Genomic DNA, 27,645 nt, shown 5'->3' with positions numbered 1-27,645 from the left:
TCCCCTCTTCACTCTGCATAATCCTCCGGCTCTCTTTTCCGCCCGACAGGAGTTCAGAACCCTGGACAGCTCTCTGGCTGGAGGACTGCTGGGACGTGCAGAATTGCGGGTTGCTGTCCGGGGTGCTGAACCCTGGACGAGGCAGGACTTTAGCCTTTTGCCCCATCAGTGCTAATCCCAGTGGGTGACATCATAAAACATATTAAATTAGACTAGTCACATGTCCACTGTGTATTTGCTTTCAAAAATAGGCCTTTACACGTATACCGCAAACATCATAAAAAGCCTGTGTAGGAATGTAGAATAATAAAGATTTCTCATTATTGGTAGTTTGTTCTGTGGGGTTTATTTCCCCCATATTTCCTCTCCAGGGAGAATTTTTTTCTCCCACCCCCACTGTTCAGAGCACCGTGAAGAAGGCGGGTCAGAGCGTCAGTGTGGGAGAAATCCAGGGGCCCATCGTCAGTCGTGCTGAGCGAGCCGAGCGGAGAGATGCGCGTTCTCTGAGCCGGGGGAAGGAAGGAAGGAAGGAAGGAAGGACCGGCTGCCGTTCCCTCGTCCGCTTCCTCACTTATAACAACCTCCTCATCACCATCACCAGCATCAGCAGCTCACCGCCCGGGGCACTCTGTCATTACAAACACACTTCGGTTTCTGGGAGGATTCTCTTTTTTTTTGGGCTTTGGATTATTAGAATTTGCTACAGCCTACTTAGAAATAGGCTTTATCCGTGCGGAACGTCTGTGAGAGAGAAGGTAAGAGAAGATTCAAACTGGGCTATTCTTGTTTGTGTCTTTCTGTTTCCCGTCCTGCATGCGTTATAGAGGTATTTATGTTTGGATCATGAAGTTATTCATAGGAATTGTTCAGTTTTTTGTGCATTTTGACGCGGAATCTGTGGAGTTTGTGCCGTGGATGTGGAGGATTTACGCGCAGCAGGATGGTTTGGATGGTTACTTTTAAAGCACTACACCAGCCGCGGTTTGACCGCAGACGAGACGAGGGGGATTTGTGGGTTTAAAACAAAAACATTCTTCACCACCTTTACTCGTCAAAGGGGAATTTGTGACTAATACATTTGCGGGTGGATGAGAGACGACGATGCGCGTCGAGACGGAAAGTTTCAGCTCACCGAGCAAAGCCCAAAGTGCCAGAACTGCGCACGATTTCCTGAGGCTTTCCTTCACATGCGTTCCTCACTTCTCATCGAATGTCGCCTGGTAATTTAGTTTCTTAATAAAGCGAAGCCAATGTCAAAACCCTGGAGCCACAGCCAGAGTGCCACCGCGCGAGAGAGGCAGAGGGACGGAGCGCTGCGGGGGGAGAGAGACACGGTGCCCGCTGTTTTATTCATTGGCGCAGGGCTGCGGGCTCGGGTTTCTAATCGGGTTTAAAGCGTTTTAAGGTTGAGCAGAAGATTTCAAATAGTCGGTTGACGGATCGCGATCTGACAACACTGGTCTTTATCCTCGTTTGCTTTGCGGTTGACAAAATCCCTGTGATTGCAGGAGAAATATAGCAACTTATATCGCCGCGCTTCGCCTTACGACCACCTTCACTCTGTACGGTTTGTCGCCCATAATAATAATAATATGAATTTAATATCATTTCACACTTTTGCTGTTGTGCTATAAACCCCCAAAACCTGCTCATCAACATATTATTCATGCACATCTGGGGTTTCACTACAGTGACAGACTGGCGGATCAGTTGTGATGTGTCTCTTCATTCTGTGATAGTAAAGACCAGTTTTATCCACTTCAACCCGCTCCGATGCAAAATGCTGCTCACTACCCGGATCCACCTTAAATCCCACCTGGTGGTCCCTGCTCCCCAGCCAGTGGACCCCCGGCAGCCCCCCCCCCCCACACACACACTGCCGGGATACTTGTACCCGGGTCTGCTGTGAGTGATGTCGGATCAAATCGTTCCTCCGGGGGCCGGAGCTTGTGACAGACAGGCAGCACCGGGGCACGGCACGGCGGGGCCGGGGGGCACGGCGGGGCCCCCGGTGCGTGATGCCGGGTCCAGGCCACGTTACAAAAACATGTCAATAAAATTCTGCAGGACGCGTCGATGCATCCTTTACGGTCAGTCAGCGACGGCAGCCCGTGAGGCTCATCTCGTATCCTGCTCCTCGTTAATAATTCAGTGTCTATGTGGGAAAATATGAGTTTACTCCAGCGTACTCAGAAGTCTCTGAGGAACATGAGCTAGCTAACGTTAGCCTGGACGTGCAGGCAGCTCCACCTGTACATTTCCACACACGTGGCCTTCCTCACCTCTCTAGTTAAACACGTACTTTTAAACAGACCAAAAATAGAGTCTGGAATTGCGTGTTTCTGCCCTCAGGAGTGAGGACTGCTAAGTACACAAGCTGCCGGAGGGCATCTTCCATAACAGGCCTGTGAGGGCTGCAAGTGTCACTAAAATATTCCCTGTGAAAAGTGACTTGTCACCACATTAGCCTCATTTAGCTTAGCTCAGGGGCTAGCTAGCAGGTGGACACGTTTTGACATTAAATTAGATATTGGAGGGTATGGACATTAGCTTTTCAGCTAACATTAAAGTCAGAGGTTTGAACATGAAATTGCGTCATAGTCTTAGTTATGATTTCAAATGTGAGTAAGGTTGTCATTTATCAAGCAGGAGGAGGAAATCATTACGTTTAAACATGTTAGCATCGTAGCACTGGTCCAGCGCCTGTTCTAAAGCCGCCTGTTCGGAATGTTCTGTTCTCTTGTCCTGTGCTAAAGCTCCTGAGCTACTTCAGAGTTATTCCTCGTCATTAGTGAGTCCTCCTCAAACAGTTCTACAATATACTGTCACTTCTTATTGTTTGTGGGCAGAGCTTTTTATAAGGTGCATAGTTAAAAACTTTGTGCTCATTCTACCTGGTTTATCTGCAGTGAAGGTTTTATAGTCAATGTTTTTCATAAAATGAAACTGAGTTTGCTTTATTACTGTTTCACGTGTGTGGTTTGTTCACATGTTTGAATGATTTAATGAACTGGCGTTATTTTGTATACATTGCCTCTCAGCTGTTTCAGAGGTCTCTTGAGTAATCCACACAATCTTCTGACCCAAGTTCACAATTTTTTCGAAATTCAAGCTCTGTAATTCAGCTCAATATAAAGCATCGCGGCTCCAAAACGAATGCTAGGCTAATACTTTGAAGACAAATTGTCCAAACAGGAAGTGATTCTGCAAATGTTGCTGCCATGACAGAGATCTCCAGTCTGTCTTTGTCAGTCTGATATGGTGAAATAGAAATATTCAAATCAACAAAAAGATCAGCGGTAGCGATTTTGACCCTCAGTTTGATCCAGTTGTTGACCACAGAGCACGTAGAAGAAGACATGTTCCATTGGGCTGCAGACTGAGTGCTACAGAGCACCGGTCACCCATTAATTCAAATTCAAATTTCGAATTTTTCTCCAACATTTTATTAACTATGAATGTATAGTGTGTCTAAACAGCACCAAAGTCAGCACTGATCTTTCTTTGGCAATTTACAAAACATACGCCAAGTGTGAAGTCAATAAGATGAACGGATTGCGAGGTACGTGCTCCACATTCAGACAGACAGAGATGTCCTGAATCAGTTGATGGATGTCGAATGTGAGTGAGGTTATAAAATTGTTTATTGCCATCGAGGAGGAAATCATTAACTGTTAACTGAAAGGGAACATGTTAGCATTGTTAGCACCCACTGTCACGTGGCTCCCAGGGACACTTGATGCCTCAGTCAGCCAATGCACACAATAAGCCATCTTAACTGAATAAAGGCCAAGGTCACTTTTCATACGAGGCTGGTGTCTCTGGTTTCACGGGCACACCAAGCTTTGCTTAGTGAAGGGACTAACACGGCACACAGCGCGTCTCGGTTGTTTGGCGGGTTGGATTGACACAGCAGCGTTCGGGGATTCTTCCACCTTTCCTCCGCTGTCTCACTGAGTCACTTTTATAAGACAAAGACAATGATTGAACCAGGCAGTGTTGTCAGAGACAGACACACACACACATGCTCACTCGACCACAGGGACACACATGCGTGCACAACACATTGCATTAGCATAGGTATCGGTTACTAGAATTCAATAGCCCGCCTGCTGCAGCAAGATTAACTATTCAGGGCAGGTGGTTAAAGGGGCTATTGTGTTGCATGGTGCGGTGCTGCTGTCATGATTGGACAGTGCGTTTGTCTGGTGAGCAGCACACTGCCAAAACAATCGCAAGGGCAAAGGGCTGGAAGAGTACACACACATATAAGGTTTCTCCCTGTGAATCATTTCGAGCGCAAACACAGCTGAATAAGTACAGGTGTAACAATTGAGGGCTCGTAAAATAGATTATATTACATACTACCAGCATCATCTGGAAATAATTTGTGTATGTATTCATTTAAACACCATAATAGTTTTGGGATTCAACTGTGCAGCGGTACCACCGTAACATCTTTCCAAATAGCTGTTTATGATTGTAATCCCACAAAGACATGCAAATGAGAGAAGGAGTGGTGGTAGATAATTAGTCATATTTCTCAGGATCCCAGCAGGGCCCTTACCGGTAGCACGCTAACTTTTAACTGGCTGAACACATGTTCTGGCTCACCTCATTGGATTTTCACTCATCACAGATTCAACAGTGGTGCAACAACTGTTTGGGAATTTAACTCTCAAAATGAGGCTTTAAAACCCCCGGGTGATTATTTGAGTTGATCTTTAAAATAAAATGGGTAATTGGTAGAAATGAAACCCTGCATAAAATGCTCATAAACCTTTGATGGATGTTATTAGTCGTTATTTAGTGGCATTTAATGGCCAGGTGGGGAGTTAAATCTGCATTGAATGGTGCTCTCAATATTTTCTTTAATTTTTTTATCTAAACTCACAGGCACGGTTGTGTTTATCTGAAACAAATTTCTGTACATTTTTCTTAATTTTCAGGCTCAGATTTTCCTCTATCCTGCATCTTCCAAATAACATTTTTAATTGTGTCTTACTTTATCACAATAACATTTTTTTTGCATATATAATGTAACAACAGTACCTTTCAGTCAAACTAGCACTTTTGTCATTTTAATCTTTACAATTGATCTGTGTTTTTGCAGAGGTAGTGGATTGTATTGGATTTAATTAAATGTATTGTATCAAATAAAATGTTTGTATCTAATAAGTTTATTCTTTAACTTGCAGATCGATCCTTTTTATGTCAATTATAATTAAAAATAAAATGTGCCTTTCCCCCCTTTTTTTGTGTTTTCAAAGGTGTGTCCGAAGGTGGAGTTCAGACCATGGGGCACGAAACTGGACCAACCATGAAGGTCGTGTGCTTCAATCCAGGAAGTCGCCTCAAGGAAAAGTCACAAAACGCAGCTCTGAGTCACTGACGCAACCCATTGACAAGGACAGCGTTCATCTGAGCACTTTCACCTGTCCACTCTGTGGATATTTGATATTTTTTCCATATATCTCTGAATAAACTCGGCTGAGAAGATCCGTCCATTATCAACATTAGATCTGCCTCAGAAGTAAAAGAAAAAGAACAAAACGGATATTGCATTCTCTGCTAGACTGTAAAATTATCTATGTGGAATATAACATTGAGAAAATAAATCCTGGAGCACAGCCATAAGCAGATGTTATTATCACTTTGAGGATCTATCCCCAGTTCTAACCTCTGCTGGTGCACCGTGCTATTCTCTACGATGAATCCCAACAGCCTACCTGGGCATGTCCTCCTGCTGCTAAGTACTGTGCTGGGCTTGAGTGTAGGCTTACAGTTTACTGGCTCTGAGGGCCAGTGGGCTCGCTACCTGCGCTGGGACGCCAGCTCCAGAAGTGACCTGACATTTCAGTTCAAGACACCAGAACCAGAAGGCCTGCTGCTCTACTTCGACGACGGCGGATTTTGCGATTTCCTGCTCCTGGCGGTGTCTGAGGGTAAGATGCAGCTTCGCGTCAGCATCGACTGCGCCGAGACCACCATCACCTCCGATAAAATGGTCAACGACAGCCGCTGGCACTTTGCAGCCATCAACAGGCACAATTTGCGGACTGGCTTGGCCGTGGACGGCCAGACCAAGACGGAGGAGGTGCGGCCCCAGCGTCAGTTTATGAAGATCATCAGCGACCTCTTCCTTGGAGGGCTCCCGGGGGACATCCGCACGTCTGCCATCACCCTGCCCTCTGTCCGTGAGCTACCACCGTTCAAGGGAATTATTACAGACCTCAGTTATGGGAGTAAGCTGCCGACACTCATCAATAGTCAGAAGGTACGCTTGGAGATGATGGGCCTCTGCACGGAGAACCCCTGTGAGAATGACGGGATCTGCTTGCTGGCAGATGGAGAACCCTACTGTGACTGCTCCAAAACTGGATATGTAGGTCGATACTGCACTGAAGGTAAGGGGGCTGGCTCCAGAGCTTTCTGTGTCAAGAACTGAATATTGATACAAAAATTCAGAGGGATCCCATTCAAATTTGCAACCAACGTATAAGTAGGTTTGCTACCTGCCTCCAGGTTGACAGAGAAAATAATGCAATAACCATTCATGTTTGCTTTTCGCTTCAGAAATGTTAAAATGATCGGAAGGTATGTGGCTTCAAACTCAATGCATTTTGCTTTGCTATAAATCTCAATACAGACTGCTGAATTAGACTAATTTCCATAATTGTGTTGCTATTCCCGCTACAACTAATGTGATTTGTGCCACCCCAAACGTAATTTGTGAAATGCCTTGAAAAATGTGCCTTGATTGCACAACAGTGAAATGTATATGACGCATTGGGCAGCCAAACTCCCATGTGCATGACAGATTTAATGCAATTCACAGAGGACGTAGACCATTTCTTTGTAGGTTGCAGCTTCTTTTAGAAAGTCTTCGTATTTCATGTAGGAGTTAAATTTGAGGTGATGTGCTCAGCGTTTCCTCTCCCTTCACAGCTATTACTTTTGATGAAGATGGATATTGGCTGATATGGCTAAAATTACAACACTGAGTTCTCTTCTCCATTAAATGTATTCAGCTCTTGCGAGCTGGTGCAGGGACCTGAAGGTACACACAATGTTTGGATGAGAAACAGCTTAATCTTCTTTTTCTCTGCTTCTTTGCCAAGGCCATCTCTTTTTTGGGGGGAGGGAAATGAGATGCAGCACTTTGACAATATTCTACCCTATTCTATCTACACACTACAAAGATACAGGCTTACAAAGCTTTTTTTTCTCTCGGCTAATACTCAAATTGCCCGGTGAAAGCTATATAATGCTGGACCCACTTTTCAAAGTGGTCCTTTCCTTCCTTCCCACTCATCAAAATACAAAAAAAAAAAACTCTTTCTGTACACTGAACTACTTTCATTTTGTATGGCCCGGCTGGTTGATGTTCAAACCTACATCTTTCAAAACACCCCACTGCACTCAGATCAGAGCCAACTGATGCCAATAATAACTTTCCTAATTTCTCTTTTTTTTCATATTCCACTACATAAAATCTTTTTTTTTCATGTTTAGATCAGTAATTCAGAGACAACACAATTTCACTGTAACCTGACTTAACCCCTCTCTTCATGTGTATGGATTTTAAAGGATAACTTTGTGTGAACAGACCCATGTCAAATTTCCTCCACTGCTGACCCACTTCCTGCCTGCTTAAATCATGGCTGAGGGATGACTCCATCTAGACACAGAAACAGGGGAATGCTCACTGAATTCAACAGCGCTGATTACAAGCTATTCTAAACTGTGTCTAATGCAGTTAAGACGTTCCTATTTGTCACCATTATAGCATGCATTTAAAATGTGCATATTCAGAGCTCCGTGCAGTGGTTTGGTTGCATTTGGTTTCATAATATGTCCGATCATTTGCTGCTCAAGCGAAGCTGTTCGGAGCTTAAATCCCGAGCGCTAGCCTGTGGCATTGTTCAGGACAGCACGCGATGTGCTGGTTGCAGAGCAGTCAAGCGGACGGACTGGACTTGCCCCCTTTTCGCTTCATCCCATTTGCTCATCGCCTGTGTTGAGCAGTCGATGGAGGAGAAACAGGCGGCGGAGGAGGAGGAGGAGGAGGAGGAGGAGGAGGAGGTGGTCCATTTGTCTGAGAGCTTCCTGAGAACTGACATGGGAACTATGACATCCTCGTGTTAAAACACCCAAGGTTTTAAGACTCAGCCAGACAGCTTGAACAGGGAAGGAGATGGTCACATCTCAGCTGCAGGGCAGAGCAAGTATGACGAGTAAACTCACCACAGGCCTGTTGTACCCTAATTTGTCCCAGGAGGTTGGCTGTAGGACACGAACCACCCCCTGCTTACTTCCCCTCTGTGTGTCTTCTCGTGCACACACACACACACACACACACACACATTTTCGTCTGTTTTAAGGCAATGAGAGAGCCACTCAGGGCTAGGGTAGTCATGTTTGCTCCCCAGCTGATCTGACTGCTGCTCTTCTCTGCCTCCCCATTAACTGATGTGGCTGATTGTTGATTATGCCACAGAGACTGGGAACCATAATTAGGAGGATAATGAGAACAGAGATGGCCAATTTTCCCGGAAGATGCTTGCACAAACACCGTCATCAATTCAAACTGTCTGTCGGCAGCTTCACACAATTATTTTTTTATTATTAGATCCACATGTCCACAGGTTACTCCTTCCAGCAACCCTGGAGCATGGGTTTTCGGAGCGATCACAGTTGGATGTGAACAACTGCTAAACACACCTGTCTGTGTTGGCATCCGGTTGGTCACACTGTACATTAACGAGCAATCGGTCAAACGTGTGCATATTTATATGTTACATTATCAGGCTGCACGGCCTGGGCCTCACGTGCATGCATGCACCCACACACATTTGCATTTACAGTCGTGCACATAAACACACATACATGCGGAGCAACGAGGCCCCGGTGCTGCTCGTTAAAGCAGGCAGATGGCTGACTGGCTGAGTGGACTGGGCCTTGGAAGCAATTTGCCTGTCGTATTCCTAATGGTAGCCTGCTAGCCCACTGGCCAGGAGGGGCGATAGGAGAAGTAGGAAGAATTAAGATGCAAGATGAGAAATGAGAAAATGGCGTAAGGCCTGTAAAAAACATGCGTCTTCCATATTTTAGGTGTGCATTCCTTGCCTCATTCGACAGCTGGGTTAGCCTCTCGTAGGAGCATTGATATTTCACAACGCTGATAAAGGCACGAGGCAGTCCCGTCGCTGCCTGATCTCCTGCAGCTCGTCCCAAACTGTCCAGCTCGGCTAGCAGCTTAGCACTATAAACAGTTGGCCATAAAACACATGTTCAGTCTCTCCTCCCATGTGGATCAGGATGTATCAGCGTGACTAACTGTGTCAGGGCAACGAGCTGAAATTAGACACCACTCACCACTTGCTCGCCACACGTGTGGACTTTGGCAGGAATATCCGCTGCTGCAGCTTCAGACTTTTGTCTTGCGATGTGGTGATAACTCTTGAACTGTTTATTTCCGGGAGTCATCTTTAATATTAACTCGATTTCGCTCCAGTTATTAGCTGTTAAAATATCAGTGTCTTCTATGGTAATGACCTGGATATTGTCCCTCATTCTGTTCAATGGAATTAATGGGGGTGACATTATGAAGTCCCTTGAAGACCTTAGGGCTTTTTCTGTTGCATAAGGTCAAGGTTATTAAAAACTGCACTGGATTGTTGAATGAATATGTAAAATTATCGCTCATTTCCTCAATCCTACATCTTGCCTTTGTAATGAACAGTTTTAACGCCCCTTTTGCTCAGAAAATGTTCACAGGCTAGATGGAAGGTTAGTAATTGAAGGCTAGGGCAAGCAAACTGTTAAGCAAGTGCTGAAATGGTGCCTTCAGGCTTAGCTTTGGGGATTAATAAACAGACATGGAAAAAAATGACAGTTACAATAATCTTACTATAAAAAGTAGGTCAGGAGGAAAAAAAGGGAAAAAATGGTGCAGGGACTTGCCTGATTCCAGTGCAGAGGGCATTTGTGTCTAGTGCCCAAGCTGAAAATTATGTTTGGATTTGAGTGTTGAAGCTGCTGGTAAAATAGAGCAGGGGATTACGCTCGGACCACATGTCCTCCACAGCACATTGGCTTGTTCTGGATGCTGTCGCATCAAGAGAAAGGGTTTTATCTACATGGTAAACGAGTGTTTCACACACACACATTCACACACACACACACACTTACTTAGCATTTGCAGAGTCAGAAAAAAAAAACATGTGTGCGTGCTCGTTCAGGCACATACATTCAGGGTTCCTAAGTTGGCCAGTTTTGGAGCGTTGGAGCCGCGCTGCTGTCCATCATCCGGCCAATGTCTCCCTTCCCCCGCTTCCAAGCTTCGTCCTTCCCTTTCCTCCGCCAATGTCATCCTTCCTCATGTGGGAGGAGAAGCAGCAGCCATTTTGGACTCCCCTAAAGGAGACAGGAGAAAAATCTCACCTCGCCTTCACCAGCGGCCTCGACAGAAATCGTCTCCCAGCGCCGTCCCTCAGATGATATGTCTGTGTTGTGTTGAGATTGTTAAATTTAGCATGGAGCAAGGACTTTATTCTGTCAAGGATAAAAAAAAAAAAAATCCCCAGTTATATCAAGTGGAGGGAAACAGACCAGGCCTCTTTACAGCCTTGGTAGAGATGAATGCAGTCAAATTAACATCTGATACTGTGTGTCAGTCCTTGATGCCCTTTAGAGGCTGTACAGAAATTCTTCAGACTCAATTTTCGACTACAATCACAAGGTTTAAATGGTTGAAACCTGGATCAGAGTGCAACATATAACCACATATAAAAGGGAAACTGAATTCACCCAGTGATCTTGCATGTGCTCTAAATCGGTCTGGCATGTTTGATAACCACAGGGTGTCATCTACGGGTGTGATCCTGGTGAGGATGTTTGCCGCGAGGGATGCAGCTTAACGTGCAGCTTATTTATTTTGCCATGCCATACTGTGAACTACCGGAATCCAACAGTGAGCATTCCCCTGAGAAACCACGAGGAGTGGGTTTTTGGTTTTAAAGTAAAGAAAACGTCCATGGGTGGGGGTGCAAAGAGGGAAAAAGGGGAAGTGGAGGAGAAAGATATGGGTCTGAAAAGGAGCGTCCTGGGATCCACAAACCTCACAACACCATAAATCCTCAGGGGGAGTGTGGATTTATGCCTCTTTCTTAAGTGTGTGAGGAAATCTGTGCGATCCAGGAAGCGGAATATGATGTTATTGTATCAATATTCAAAAATGTGAAAGAGTTGATTGCTTAAAGGTGTCCTGTCAATCTGGTTCCCTGCAAGGATGGGGACAGATGAAGCTTTACGTGTTTTCTCTCCACAGGAATTTACACTGGTGTAGTGATTTTGATTCAGGCATGTAAAGGGGCAGCTCTTTGCTCCTTACATGGGAAATACAATGCTTAGAAGTGTGGTATGTTTTGCATGTTAAGCCAACATGCAAAAGCGGCTGTTGTGTGTCACTAATGCAGGACCTCTCTGCTTTCTCTCCTTCCTTCTGACATCTCCACAGCAGTCCAGAGAAAACCAGGTGAGTCTCGAGAAGGACAGGCCACACTTCCAGTTAAATTGCAGCAGCTAATTTCATATCAAGTTATGTACTGTATTTAAAAAAAACGCACATTAATGCATTCAGTTTCAAACAACAAGCAAAGATGTCCCAGTAATCTTGTAAGAGCATTTCTAACAGACATTTATTCAGTAAACAACCTGCAGTGCTGCTTTACATTCACATACTGTGTTGCTCTCTTTATTAGTAATTTGTCTGTTTCAAAAGCTTCCCGATGCACTCGGGAAAGCTTTGCTTTTAGAGTGATAGCCATGGTTTGCCGTCATGCAAAGCATGCATAATGACAATACAAGTGTAGTATTGGTGTGCTGTTGTTCCTCAAACTTCCTCTCTGTTCCTGTCTTGTTTGATTTCTCTCTTCAAGGCCTCGCACACCTGAAGGCAGAGCAAGGTACTCTCTTCTTTTCTGTGTACATCTCTTGTTTTTTTGTTCACCGCCTGGCTTGGTTTTGGGGCGTAATTTTTGCGCTGTGTGCCTTGGCTACCTGTCCATGTGCATTTGTGTGTTGCAGTGCTCCTGTTGTTGCTGCAGAGAAGTGGGAGGGTGTGTGTGTGTGTTGGTGGGGAAGGGTGCATGGCAGCATGGCATGTTCCTCACCTCCATTGCTCTCTCTCTCTCTCTCTCTCTCTCTCTCTCTCTCTCTCTCTCCACTCTCTCTCTTCCATACTTCTGTGTCTCCTCACCCTTGGTTCACCCAGGTTTCTGTGTATTACATAATTGTGGACTGTTCTCAGTTCTAGGGCTAACGTGCAGTGACACACTCTACTGTTCCTGCTCAACCTCTGCAGTGACCGGGTAGTGGAGGGAGAAGGGAGGATGAAAGAGTAGGAGAGCAGAAGGGAGGATGAGGATATCAGTTGGGAAAAGATGATGATGTTAAGATAGTTTCTAACTGTTACAGTTCTCTAACCTTATACTTTAACCAAAGTATTTAACGTAACCACAATCTTTGCCTAACCATAGCTACAATCTGTACCATGAGCAGATATTATAAAAATACAGTTCATTATTGACCTTGAAATCAGTATTTAACGAAATATACTTATCTTCAGGAAGGCTTAAGTAGTTCCTAAGGACTTTTTAACAAGAGCACATGATCTTTATTAAGCTGTTTTCAGACATGAACTTGTCACAGCACATCAACACTGTCGTCAGCCCTCATCACCAAAGGCTCTCTAATCCCGCTGTCTTTCCAAGTTGACATCTTTGTACATATATTGCACCTCTTTTATCTTCCTTAGCTATTTGTATTCTTTCTTGTTTTGGAGTAACTCCGGAGAAAGTCTGGAGCAACTGACTTGGATATTTGCGTTCTCACATACAGCCCCTCCAGATCATTTCAGTAGATTATCGGGAGTTCAGTGCATTTCTGAAAGCAGCTTTAGTGTAAAACAGAGTTTTCTAGGCAGAAATCTGATATTCACAGTTCATTCATGACCTTCGAAACAGCAGTTGATAGTGCAGCGTGAACTTAAGGTTTGTTTGATATATGTTCCTGAACTTTGAGGCACATCACTTGATTATAATAACATTGGCATTAAAAGGCTGAAAGTCACTGAACATATTCTTAAATTTGTAGCATCATTCAGCCCATCAGTATTCAGAACAGAAGAATAGTGGACATCACGGGGGGAAGCCTGTGTTGGAACTTTCTACAGAAATATTTTCTCACTTCATTGGCGTTGCTAAGATCTCTGGATTTGCATACAAATGTAATGTAAATTATCTTTGTGCTTTCACATATAATGCAACTCTGCACACACACCAGCCAGTTGCAAACGGCCTTGACAGTGTTGACCTTTAAGGTAACAGAGATAACTGGAGAGGTCCCATCATCGAGGAAGCGATTATATTAACGGTGCTGTAAGCCCTTTTTTTCATCGCCTTCTGTTATCACCTCTGAATAACAATGGAGGTCAATAGAGCAGTCCTCCTCATTTCCATTTCGCCTCAAAAACAACCAGCCACAACAAATGGCGGCCACTGGGCAACTCTGACATCACAGAGCTGCCAGTTTTTTTCCAGAGGATGTGCAATTAGATTTTAGACTGACCTTAGCGTAGAGAAGCAATTCCCCAAAGGTTTAAATGGAAACACAGAATGGGGAAAGTGTCAATTGTCTGCTGCCCACATTTGCTTCTCTCATTTCTTCACCATTTGCATGATTGTCAACATTTTGCATGGAAGTGTCAGTTGGCAGTGTACAGGCGTACGTTAGACTAACCAAAGTGTATCCCTACTTTTTGCTGTCTTCCTCCGGGGCTCTGCGTGGGATGACACTCTTCACTCTGTAATTTCTACGGATCCTTTCTCTTCTCCAAAACTTGTAGGTAGAAGCAAAGGTACAGCAATCCCTTTTTTTTCTTACTGTACACTTATATGCACTTCAAGAGCTGTGTGCGAGTGCGTGTGTGTGTTGAAGTTTTTTGTCTGTGCAGCCACTGGTTAATCATTCATTAAGTGTATTCATTAATGTTTGCACATGCTCATCTGTGTGTTTGGGGGAGAAAGTGAAAATCAGGGGACTCTTGCTCTCCAGCTAACGAGTGCTCGTATTTAGTGTTGCATGAAGGATGAGCGATTGAGCTGCGAGATGAGTAGAGAGGGAAAGAAATATGGTGTCAGTGCTGGAGACGGAGAGAGATTTTACGCTTGATTATCACAGCTAAATTTAAAATGACGATAGTCGCAGTTTGCTCTGCGATGGGTTACTCAGTGTCTTTGCCAGAAATAAATATTCATAATGGACTATTTGTGTGAGGATGAGGCGCACGTGTGTGTGTTCAACTGGATGTGTCAGTTCTGTGTCCGTTGAGAAGAAGCTGATTGGTGAATATGACCGGACATTTGGCTTCATTTAAATGAGGTCATAGCAGTGGCCTTTATGTGTTGCAGTTGTGCAGAGACTATCCTCATTATTCATTTATGAAGGCAATGTGATACACTGTGTAGTGGTGTGTGGTCATGCGTGTTGCGTGTGTGTGTGCGCGCGTCCTTTAGCTTAATAGAGCAAACCAGTAAATTATGGTCATGATTGATATCAGTTTAAGGAACGATGTGTGTTGGCTTTCAGAAAATCCTTATAAAAAGAGTTTTAGGCCTGGAACCAGGTCGAACAGCTGAGAGATGAATCGTTACTATAAAAAAATATTTACCCGGAGCAAAAGAAAATTGGAAAATGGAAAAAAGGAACAAAACTGTGTACATAATCACTATAAGACTGAAGGAAATACACATCCCATAAACCCATAAGTCAACATTTTCATGGTAGCATCGTAAAATTCTTGCGAGGAGCCTGATATCACACAGACTTGTGGCTTCTACATGAACACATCAAATTTGTCACAATCTCATAATTTGTGGTAAGTCTTCCTCGGATGGTTACAATATTATGGCTGATAATCAAAATCTCTAGTCAGATAATGGCTCTATATCCTCATGCACCCTCTGTCTTTGTGTGAGGAAACCTAGGCTTGCCAGACTTTATGTGTATGTAAGTTAGGAAGATGCTAAGCTACAATTGAACAGTTGAGAACGGTCAGTTACTCTATGAAGTAAATGAAAGTTGTGTATTTCCTGACTTCTGACTTACTTTCATGTGTACAAATTGTCTGTGTGTGCCTTTTTTTGCGCTGAAAAATGACCGCAGTATCAGACCCTGCTCTGTTTTCCCCATGTGGATGAGGTAAACAAAACACAGAATTCCCATCCTCTTACCTAATCAGCATATTATAGCAATGGGCCGATCAGGTGGAGTGAGAGGATCCCTCAGTGGTTTAGTTGTTGCAGAACGGAACGAGAAGGACCCAGGTTTGATGCACGGCTCCGGTCCTTGCTATGCGGTGCACTGTGTGTAGGGGATTCCTCTGGGCGTTCCAGTCTCCTCCAACATCCATCAGAGGGACAAGGGACATTAGATTACCCCTGGGTCTAAGTGAGTGATTGTCTCTCTACGTGTGGAAAAGAACAACTAGTTTAAGATACTTTAAGAAAATAAAGGTGTCAGAATTGCAGCTAAAATTGCTCAACTCTTTCTTATGATAATACATTATGTTACGTAACTTGTTGCATGACTTTTCCTTGTAACATACTAATGTGTAAAGTGAAGATGTTCTTCCCAGCTGGTCCCTGTTTCATTATATTAATGTCTCTGCAGTTGTGTGTATGTACTTTAATGGCACACTGGGCGAAGGGCACAGTAACTGGGAGGCTGGGAAAAACAGACTAGAGCATACACCTGAGAGGAGAGCGAGTCGGGGAAGGAGGTGACGGTGAAGAATGAGAGAAAAAGATAGAGGGACCCGGGGAGGATGTCTGATATGTGAGGCCCCATATTTCAAATTGAAAATATGGGGCACCTTGTCAACCCTCTAGTCAAATCTGGGGCTGAAGCCGCATGTACCCCGCGCCATCTATCGAGAAAGTTTCGGTCCCTTTGCACTCAGCGAGGCCTCTTGGCTCAGAGGTGCAACCTTTTTTTGATGCATAGCTTTGACGATATAGCAAACTTTGGTGAAACTATGGCACTGGATGAGGGACTGTGCTCCAGTTAGCAACATGCTGCACATATGCTGTATTAGACTCCACGTATAATATCTCTATTTACAGTTCATAAAAAAGTGTTCTATCTGCAAATGATATAATTTAATTAACTGAAATCTTTGTTGGTGCTTGGGGAAAGAATAATACAAAAGAATAAAGGGCAGTCTTCATGTGAGCCTATGTACCAATCTCAGATCCCATTTACAGTCTGAATGTAATCGTATCTAAAGTTTTGCATTTACACTATGTGGTGATTACAGACGGAGCCTACCAAGTGTTGGTACCCTTACACCTCATTAAAACAATGCTGTGTTCTTCCTGTTGAAAAGCTTTTCTGTCCTGTAAACCTTCATTTCTTTGGTTTAGATTAAAACAATGAATTTATTAACACGGCTGACTACTTGATAATTCTACAAAAGCCTAAAAATGCCCGGGAAAATATTGTGGCTACCACCTAGAGAGTGGTGATAAATATGTAGATTGTTTTGTGCAATTTCAAGCAGACTGTTGTCTTCAATTAGTATCATGGGTGTTTTCAATTATATTGTTAGTGATTCAGTCAATTTAAATAGAGACGATTCCTCGCTATGCTGTTTAATATCATTGTGTACATGGACAAGATTAAAAAAAAGAATCTGTGGAGATAAGAGAGAAAATAATTGGCCAACCATGATCGAGATAAAGTCTGCGAGACCATCTCCAAGCAGATTGATGACCATGTAACCACGGCTGCTCACATTGTTAAGAGGTCTAAGGTCCATGGACCATAGCCAGCCTCCCTGGCTGTGGCTGCAAAAGGAAATTTATCCCAGATTGAACAGAAGCAAAGTTGGAATGGTGGAAAAAGATCCAAGGACAACTTCAAAACAGATGAAAGATCAAGGTACAGCAGTGTCTGGTTGTCCTGTACGATGCTTCCTGAATGAAAGTGGAGACCCGGGGAGAGCTCACCTTTGAAAGAGAAACATAAAGAAGACTGACTGGAGTTTGCTAAAATGCATGTTTACAAATCACAATGCGTCTGGGAGAATGCCGCGATGGACAGAGGAAACAACAATACAGGGTTTTTTGTAAGTCACGTGAGCCCGATGTTCACAGAAGCTCTGTTCTTCACTGTGTGAAATATGGAGGAGGCTCAGTTCTGTTGTGGGAATTCTTTGCTGCGTCTGGCTCAGGGTGCCTTGAATCACTGCATCTAACAGCAGCCAAAAATGGATGAGACGGAAACAGTAGCTGCTCTGAGATGGCCTGCTGTGAGCCCTGATCTTAATCCAACTGAGCATCTGTAGAAAGAGGTGGAACATGCAGTTGGGAGAAGGCACCCATCAAAGCTGAGAGAACTGGAGCAGAGTGTCGTAAACATCTAGAAGAAAAATGTAGATGTCTCAATAAGAACTACAAAAGTACTAGAAAGTCTGTACTACAAAGTATCATGTTATGGGTCCCAATAGTTTTCCCCCCGCCAGGAAAGTTATGTTTCCATCTCTGTCAGTTTGTTTGTATGTAAGGAAGATTATACAAAAACAACTGAATAGATTTTCATGGAATTTGTTGGAAGGAGGCGGAATTGGCTCAGGGTTGAAATCCTTTAAGTGTGGTGCAGACCAAAGACTGTATATAAAGAGGTGCAGACCTGGTTCACAGGGCGGAATCAGGAATTCTTTTTATCTTTCTTTAGTATTTCGAGAGAGGGCATTTTTCAATAGTTTCCCCATTGAATTATTCATTGATCTTGATTTAAAAATATCTGGCATATTTAGGGGACTGATGAGTGTGTGAAGTGAGACGTCTCACACGAGCCCCTTAACGGAAACCAACAACTGAGTTCAACTCTAGCTGACGGAAAGCAACTTTTAAATATATATATTTTTTTAAGTTAAGGGGTACAAATCATTTTCCCCATGTCTCAATTCTTGACATTGCAAATCTTTGGTAATTAAAATTCACGATTAAACAAATCGTTCATATTACGTGGTTTCCTGAGCTTCCTGCCTTTTAATAAACCTTTAGTCTTAATATCACAGCCCACCTCAATCTACTAAAGCATTGACCAACAGTTTTGTTTGAACCAAGAAAACCTTTAGCCCTCGCTGCCTTGTGACATAATCCCCTCCCCCCGTGTCTCATCAATGATGTACTTTCAAATCAGGATTTGACAGTGCAGCTCAAGGTCAGAGATGAAACCCTAAGCTACAGCCCAGTATTACCTAATGACTTTCCTCTGAACACAAACACTATCTGCAAACTGCAAAATCTAAATGTGATAATCGCTCTTCTAAGTGACGGACTCAGACTTCTCCTTGAATCCTCACACACACACAATGAGGAGAACCCAAACCTGTTTCTCCTCGAGTTAATTTAACCTTATTGACATGGTCTCATCCAAATGAAAGTCCCGCGATAACCTGCACTTTACATGATGACTAGGATAATGTATTGGACATTATTGCAGGCTAATGAGGAGAACTGGGATGTGCATGGTTGTTTTCTATAATGACTCTCTCCCTGTGCTATAGATGATAGAGAAGTTGGTTCGGTCAAGACTTGGCAATGAGGGCGAGTCCAGTTTAGTGAGCAGTGAGAGCGCTGCAAGGGAGGAAGAGGAGGAGTGAGGAGTTCAGCCCGAGTCTAATCCGCCACATGAAGGCTTAGGACTGAGAACTTATTCTGTGCTTGTAGAGTCACTCTCCCTAATTATCCCCTCAAAGTCCTGCCGCTAAGTTCACACAGACAAGATTTTGCTTCCTGCCTCTGTCACACGCTGTTTCTATTGCTCTCCCTCCCTCCCTCTGCGTGTATATATATATATATTCTCTCCCCGCCTGTCACCCCTCCTCTGACTTTGACTCCATCTCTCTCCCTCACCCTCTCTGCCTTTGTCCCACCCTATTCATCTCTGTCTGCTTCGGTATTCTAGTTGGCCTTTCTTACTTTCTCACTCCTCCTCCTTACTCTTTTTTGTCTGTTTGTGTCCCCAGTTCAAAGTACTGTGGACATTCATGAGCCTCGCATCACAGTCAGGCTCAAGATGGGAGTACTGTACTGTTGCTTAGTGCCCGTCCACAGATGCTGCCGGACTTCAGTGGGATTTATTTACGTACAGTTCTGTCCATCCACTTCAGAGGCTTTTTTCGTTAGCTCAGCGGACTCTGACGACCAAACCAGAGATATCACAGTGACTTTCTAGCAGTTACCAGTGCACAGTACCATGACACCGCTCAACCTTCAAAATAATGTTCATGGATAGTGAACAACTTAGTGAAACTTCAGTGTATTCAGTTTTTTCCATTGAGCGCATTACATAGTGTTGCATTATTTGATTTGCTGTTCTGGGGACCACATATAATTAAACTGCTGCCTTTTTTATATGATATACAGTATATGGCTCTTACATTGGACTGAACAGAATATCTTTTATTACAATCGATTCTTCATTTTGCCATGGACTTTTGTGAGAAGCACTTTGTAACCTCGTTTAGATAAGTGCTATACAAATAAAGTTATTATTATATAATAATGGTCAATAATGGTATATGATGATGCAATTACACCAGTGGAAACCAGTTGTAATACTGTCGTTATAATAATGATTATAGTAGCAATTAAAAAAAAAGTAAATTTTATTTATATAGCTCTTTTAACAATGCTCAAAGACACTTTACATATGTCAAAAAAACTGAAAATGCAATGAACTAGAAATATACAATGCAAGTCATTATAACTCATTGAAGTTAGCTCTGAAGAGGTGGGTTTACACGTTAAACATTGTGTATTGTTGTTTTGATGCAAGTCACATGCTGCCACGTTTTGTTTGACCTGAACACAGCGTTTTATTGTCGTGCACAGTGCTACAGATTGAACACAAACGTCACTGGAGTCAGTGTCAGTGGCGGCTGAAGAAATCTGGGAGTTAGGTAGAAGAGTGAATCTAAAATCTGTAGCTTCCGCCTCATCCCTGCTTGAAGCTACCTTAGTACTAGCATAACATACCCTAATCTTTGTGCAGTTTGTAAGTGGCATTGTGGGTAATGTAGGCTCTATTAAGATGATTGCATGGAATAAAAAACTCTGGTCTAGCAATACCTAACTCAGATGCTTTGATTTTGATCCTCTCCTAAAAGCAAAAGGCTAGCTGAGTTGTTAGGGTGCACACCACATGGGTGCTATCGCCCTGGCTTGACTCCTGGCTGGTCGGACCATTTACTGTATGTCTTTCCTCAGCATTTCCTGGTTGTCTTCGCTGTCCCTATCAAACAAAGCCGTTGCTCCTCACACTATTTAATGCACCAACTCTGCTTCGCCATCTTGTTGAGTTAATTTAAACGTCAACGACTGAGCAATCTGTTAAGACAGCTGAGGTGCTGACAGCTGGGAGGGTTATCACTGCACATAACAGCACTCGTTGGGGAACCTCTCTTGAGGCGACGTTAAGGGAAGTCAAACTGCTTTGTTTCTACAGAAGCAAATTGTTGCGGAACCGATTCGCCGCTGTTGTGCTGCTCAAAAAGAATAAAATATGATAGAAAATTTGTCTCAGCAACTCTCTCCTCTAAATGCAGCCCTTAACCTACTGACACATAATCGCGTGTTGGAAAAAGAGGCATTCCGCGTTCTTTGTAAGGCACGAGATAAAGATAGTCACTGTGTGTCATCAGAGGTTTGGTTAGTTTGCATCTGTGCAGTGTCACAGAGGCAATGTTATGCCTCAGACGCCCGGGCTTCAGAGCACCAGCTGGCACTTATTGGCCTTGGCGCGCGTTGGCCGTGCTGTTGATAAACGGCTACTAATGGCCAGACGCTCACCCTGAAATTGAGTTTAACTTTGCCTCTTCACGTTGCTCAGCCTGAAACTACACCACAATCCTCCAGGTGGATTTCAAAGCTGCTAAAAATGGAGGGCACTGGTCAAATTGATTTCAACATTGACCGGCTGCTACTCAAGCAGTCAGAAAATATGAGCTGTGAATACTGAGCTCTTCCTCTACACCTGTGGGTTTCCTTTCAGTTTATAAAAAAACATAGATTGTTCAGAATTCAGCCTGGAAACCGAAGGAAACTAGCACTTCTGTTTGTGTCTGTAAATCTTTATTTTTAAGGAATAATGTCGATTTTTGTACTGGTTGTGTTACATTTGAAACTAAAACACGAGAGAGAAATCAACTGTCTCTTATCTTCTCATTCCTTTACATGTTTTCCCTCATTTCTCTTCTTCTATCTAGGTTCTGTCTCTTTGCTGTATCATTTACTTCAGTTCTGTTCCATTCTTCATCTTTTCCATTTAGTTTATATCTTTCTCCGCCATGCAATGTTCTGCACTGTCTTATCCCTTTTGTCTGAGCCATTTCCTCCATCTCCAGGTCCCCAGACAAGGGGCAGAGGTTCACAAAAAAACGTTGCAGCTACATTGCGAAACTCTTACCAAGACACCAACTCTCTGATGCCGGCTTTACGATCGGTTTGTCTCTCCCTCCTTCACTTTCTTTTTCACTCTCTTTTGGCCTTGTGCTCTCCTCCCTCCTCTCCCTCTCTCTGCCGCTGACCTCTGGGATCAACCGAGCAAGACTGATTCCCACTTTTTCACGGATCATGAGTGCGTCAGTGGTTACGCAACAGCGAGAGAGGCAGGGGAAGAGGGGAAGGGAGAGAACATGCGAATATGTAACTGACATATTTGCCTGTTTTTATTTGCGTTGCAGCTTATCACCAAAATAATATTGCTCTTGGTTAAGCCGCAACAAAGCATTGAAGATGTTTTGCACGGTGTATTTGAACTACCGTGTGCACGTTGCACAGTAATGAAAAGAAAATCTACTTACACGTTACACAAACATACACCTGCATTGTACCTTCAAAGTCTGTTTATCTGTAGTGATCACACAAAAATGTTTTCATGTCTCACTAGTCAGAAGCCCCGCTATATAGGTGCAACTACAAACTCATCTCAAGTTAAATATAAGTTAAATTAGACAGCAAGCTTTTCATGCAGGAGTAGTAGGACACTGAGTGAACACATTTGGCTGATAACTGAAGAATGCTGTGTCGCTATTGTTTGCGAACTGCCTGAGACCTTATGAGTAGGATTTATGTGAAGAACTAGGTTAAGATGTGGCTTGAAGGGCTGCATTGTGAGAGTCTAAGTACGGGCGCGGAAAGGCTTAGGAGTATGTGGAAGAGCGTGTGTTTGTGCAAAGCGTTTGTGTGATTGTGCGGAGGGGTGACATGTGTAGATGTGATGGCTGCAGCCATGCATAGATGTTCACACCAGGGAGAGAGTAAACAAACATGGCAGCCGGATGGGAGGAAATGCAGAAACCACTGCCTCTTTCTCTCCTCCTGCTCTCTCCCTGTTTCTCCTTTTATTTAATTCATCCTCTGTTTGTTACCTCGGCCAAGGAAGCTATGTTTGCAGTTCCGCTTGTTTGTCTTTTAGTTTCTATGATATCTGAGAGAGTGCTTAAACGATTTCACAAACAATTTTGTGTGGCTTTCAAGTGCCTCATTCCTATTTATACCTACATTTGTGTAACATACTGTATTTTAACAGACGCAAACAATTTATTTTGTTTGTTTGTACAAGTTCTGCAATGTTGAAACCCCAAATTCCTTCTTCTGAAACTCCTGAAACACTTCGTCAATAGTCCGGTCCCGTGTGACATCACAATGCCCCATATTTGCATAACAACAGCTAATGGCTAGTCTAGCACACCCCCTAACAAAGCCAGGTGAAGTGAGAGCGGAGGTCGACACTTCCTACAAACACAAAGTTGTTGGCCAATCACAGCAGACTGGGCTTAAAGGAGCTAAAACCTTTTTTTTTTCAGACAGAGTCTCTATGAACAACGCTAAAGTGTAGTGCTCGTGCAATGGCCTGCTATTGTGAACATTGTGACACTGGTGACTGCAAAAATGTGCTGCCCCATTTAAAAGAAAAAGAAAAATATCATCTAAGTTGTTGAAATTTTGACCTGTGAACTACGACGAAGGCAGCACGACTTATCAAGAGTAAAAAAAGCAGAAGTAATGGAAGACAAGGCCGTGACATTAACATTTGAGTTGCATGGTAAGTAATGTGAAATGTTAAAAAATAAGTGAAAATGAAGAGTCGCTCTTCAAACAGAAACCAAGGGCAGACTTTTGTGAGAGGAGGAGTGGAAACCTTTCATTGAACACCATTTGAAGAGAAAACATATTCCAAGAGCCTTGATAATATTGCGCGGCTTTTATCCCGAGGAGCAGTGAGGAGGAAAATACAAGTGGCGAGGAACTGCTGGTTTTGTCTGTGGTCTTTTGTTTGAATAGAATTGGAGACGTTAAATTGATCATTTCATAATCAGGTCTTTTATATTATTATTATTATTATAATTTCACAGTTTTATATATTAAACCAGACATTCTTCAGGTCATTTGCGAAAGAGAAATGCTCAGAGTACTAAAATAGAAAATCGTGCATTTAATATTCACTGAACAAACATCCATGCCCACATGTTCATACTTTAATTTGCAGCAGAAAGACTTATAATTGGATATATCAGCGAGGAAACTCCAGCACAATGGAGAGAAATTATCTTCAGTTGAATGTTATCCTTTTTTTTTTTTTTTTACCGCACCCTCAATTAATGGTCAGTTGAGATGTCTAAGGCTTCAAAGAGGCCCCAGCTTTTGCTTAGTTATAACCCAAATTAAAGAGACTCTCTAACCCTAACCCTCCTCTTCAGAGCGAGACTTGGTAGAAGCCACGTAGCAGGCGAGTGCCCTTGCTCTGGCAGAGCCATTATGCAGATGATATGCTAATGAAGTCATCCGATTTGGTTCTGCTCAGGGTGCGCTGCACTGAGGGAAGATAATCAAGCGCTGATCATCTCCCAATGCTGCGCTCTCTCTCTCTCTCTCTCTCTCTCTCTCTCTCTCTCTCTCTCTGTGTGTGTGGGTATGTGTGCGTGTTTTGAACGTATCCAACCATGTGTATACAGTCTTGTGCCGGTTGGCCTTGGAAGAGAGAAAATATGTACTATGTACGTGGGTCTCTAATTATTACCTCTGCCAATTACGTTATTATTTTCACTGTTTGTTTGTTTGTTTGTTTGTTTGTTCATTGGTCAGAGGAATTACACACAAAGGACCAGGGAAGAATACGTTAAAGTTTGGAACTGATCTGGCCTAAGGACCACACCCAGCTTTTTCTCTTTTAATTTTCCTCACTTTGCATTTGTCAGCATTTTAAATAATTTCTCTGATGTTAATGTTTGGATCCCGATGTAAACCTCAGGCAGATGTATGGTGTTGAGATCCATGAGTTTGTACAATTTGGTCGAGCTACTTCCCTTCATCCGTTCTACTTCTTTATTACAATAGCTAGACATACCTGTGTAGGATTGCTTGGCCTGGGCAGAGGTATGCACTCGACTATGTGCCATTCCAGTTTAGATTAGATCAACATTTTTGTGTCAAAGTGAAATCACAATGTTTTGTGCAAAACCACTTTACTGGCCATTACTTAAAAGCAGAACTCAAGACTAGAAGTGATCGATTACACTTTTGTTTGAATAGTGAGTTGCTGACACTAATCTCTGGCGTTCTACCTTGAAACTGTGGTGATTGTACAGATCTTCATGCTGCTGGGTTGAATATGAATGTGAATCGGCCACGGTTTTGACTTTGTGGCTTCTTTGCACCAATATCCATACGTGAAGAATTTTCTGATGTCATTGCCATAGCCTTGTGTTCAATCAGAATCAGCTTTACTGGCCAAGCATGCGAGCACATGAAAGGAAATGTGACTCTCAGTGAGCGTGCACACTGAAACAGCAGTTATACAACAGAACAACAACATTTACTAAAGTCAAATCAAATTTATTGATATATCACTATTTTACAAATTGAAAGAACACTTTCATACATGATTTTTGCGAAAGTCCTTCAGTCTATCAACTAATCAAAGCTCTTCACTCCATATGCCTCATTCACCCATTCAAACACACAGTCACACACATTCATATAATGTTGCAGCCTCAGGAGCAGTTAGTACCTAGGAATTGAACCAGTAACATTTCAATTACAAGACGACCTCTTACCTTATCCATCCTTCTTGAGCCACGCCGCCATGCAAGGACTATACACTTAAAACTGTCTTTCGTAAAACAGAGCTGTGGAATGTTGGAATGATGGAAATTGAATGGACCAAATAAAAAAAAAATCCAAGTACAAGTCAAATACATTTTTCTCAAAGGTGGTTTGTAATGTAGTTGTCACACTGACGTGTGTTTGAGTGTTCGCTTATATGGTAAGTTCAGTTTCATACCCCGTATTTTGACGCTAAAAATACTGGGTAAATGACGTCCTCGGGGGAAAATGGCAGCGTTCGTATCCAGGATATTTGGGCTTTATTTCTTTATATACACTCCATGCTAGACACTGATACTCTGCTTTTGTTCTTTATTCAATTTTTCGTTGTAGCTTAGATTTTGTAAAAATTGAAGTGTATTAGATATGACTACATGACTACTACTGAAAGCAGACTGTAAAATACCCACCACATGTGAGGTTTTAAGTCTAGAATTAAAACACCCTCCAATTTCACACAGAAAAAAAAAGTAGAGGACATGACCTGTGTCGTCAGTGGTATCTTCGTCCCGGGTGCTGTCACAACAGATATAGCAGGACTGCACTGGTATTTATCTATTTTTTACACGACAGATGCTGGTGATGTTTCAGCTCCTCCTGTGTCTTATATTCCCACCTTGTCTTTGTCTTGATTATCTTTTATATTTTTAGTTCCTATCACTTTTGTTCCCTCCTTTTCCACCCTGCGCTCCCTGAAGTCCCCCTCCTATCAAACCCATCTCAGCCTCACCGTCCTCTCTTTCACCCACACCTTTTCTCCTCTTCATTCCCTTGTTGCTCATTCCCCCTCACCCATTAGACAAAACACCCACCTCCCCCGTTCCTCTTATTTTGCTATCAAAGCGTCATCAGTTCGCTTTTCCATTTCTACCTCCTCATCTCTTCGTCAACCCCCGTTTCACATTGTTCGCTGCTTTGTAAAATGTGGAAATAGTTGTTCTTCTTCCACGATTAAATCATTCGCCCCTCCTATTTTCATCTCTTTCTTGATCCCTTACTCTCACTTGCATTTTTCCCCAGTTCAGTTGAAGTTCGGCGCCGTTTACTCCTCGTCCCCACCCTCCACCTTTCCCTCAGTCCCCTCCTCCTCTGCACTGCTGGCTCTCAATCCACTAGTCCTAGCTCTGACCCTGCCCGAAGGCTTAGGTAAACAACACATTATTTCACGCTTATATCTCCTCTTTTTTTTTTGTTTGAGTGTAGCTGAGCTGATAATGATTCATCTTGCATGTTCTTGTAGGGGAATCTCAAAGCACCGCAGCACACCCATTAACCCCTATTGCCTCAGTGCCTGGCTGCGGGTCCTCCGAGAGATTTGCAGAGGCATTGGATAGTGTTTGATCATCTTCCTCCCTTTCAGCGGTGTGCATTGCACGTATGTGTGTGTTGCTCCTATTAACCCATCCTATTGATCCCCGCTACGCTGCGCCTGCACCGTTTGACAGATCTGCAAGAGGCAATAATTAGTCTGGTAATTGGCTGCTCAGCTGCTCAGCTGATGTGCTGAGTTAACGTGCTCTGCTGCTGGAACGTTTTGACCCCACAGACGAGTTTTACAGGTGCGAGTCAGTTTGTGGTGTATCATCTTTCACACGACACACTGGGAATTCTTTGTGGCTTTAATGATAATAATAATATCTGATCATCACTCACTATTAGATTCATTAAAGCCCAGTTGGAGGGATTCATTTATTCAGATCCTTCATTATTTCTGTTTTCTGACGGAGGTTCCATGTTTCACAAACAACTGTCATGTTGTGTCATTTTCTTCTTTTCTTTGTGTCCCCTGTGTTTTTTTATTGCAAGAGGATAAAAAGAAATGGGTTTGTAGTTGTATGATCCCCTAAATGATAATTTTCATGCCCGGCACCTAGAGTTAAATGCTTTGCTCAAGGGCACCTGTTGAGGGAACGGACATAATCTGCCATTCACATGTTCAACAAGCTTAGTTAGCTGATGACTAACAAATTAGCATAATTTTTACTTCACTGGTATTTGTCTGTTGAGATTATGAATTTTCTTATTATCAACAAATCCCATTGAAACCCCCAACCGACAATGAATAGATCCAACAAGCAAGTACCGCTTGTGAAGCCAATAACATGTTATAACCTATTCCTCTGGGCCATAGAGCTCCATCGAGTAGGAAGTTCATGTGCGAGTTTGAGCCAGAGCCACTGAAGGCTTGTACTTGTCAATAATCAATATTTTTTTTTCGAGGACCATCTCCATGTGCTCGAGCATCTAGTTTGGCAGTGGAGAAGTGTAATGGGGGCCATGGGCATGTACTTTGTTAAGGGAGTAAGCTGTGTGTGTGTGTGTGTGTGTGTGTGTGTGTTGTGTGTGTGTGTGTGTGTGTGTGTGTGTGTTTGTGTGTGTGTGTGTTTGTGTGAGTTTGTCAAGA

At 43.1% G+C, this 27,645-nt stretch overlaps 1 protein-coding gene across 15 annotated transcripts in view; it reads left to right on the top strand.

Moving 5' to 3' along the window:
* Positions 1–453: 453 nt before the first annotated feature.
* The window catches only part of LOC118099626 (neurexin-3b), a 280,728-nt gene continuing 253,536 nt past the window's right edge, over positions 454–27,645 (top strand). For 8 of the 15 annotated variants that reach the window (XR_004694316.2, XM_035144316.2, XM_035144318.2 and 5 more), the window contains exons 1-5: positions 455–755; positions 5,271–6,407; positions 11,522–11,539; positions 11,943–11,969; positions 13,910–13,921. Coding sequence is in view for 13 of the 15 variants with exons in the window: in XM_035144316.2 (XP_035000207.1) it covers positions 5,711–6,407; positions 11,522–11,539; positions 11,943–11,969; positions 13,910–13,921 (754 nt within the window). In the remaining 2 variants the exon portion in view is untranslated. Of the gene's footprint in view, positions 756–5,270; positions 6,408–11,521; positions 11,540–11,942; positions 11,970–13,909; positions 13,922–27,645 lie in introns of all 15 variants that reach the window. The other 7 variants (XM_047338118.1, XM_035144319.2, XM_035144320.2 and 4 more) reach the window with 5 other exon arrangements.

Source organism: Hippoglossus stenolepis, chromosome 20 (assembly GCF_022539355.2).
Source record: "Hippoglossus stenolepis isolate QCI-W04-F060 chromosome 20, HSTE1.2, whole genome shotgun sequence".
Lineage (NCBI taxonomy): Eukaryota > Metazoa > Chordata > Actinopteri > Pleuronectiformes > Pleuronectidae > Hippoglossus > Hippoglossus stenolepis.
This window is presented reverse-complemented; position numbering and strand designations above follow the sequence as displayed.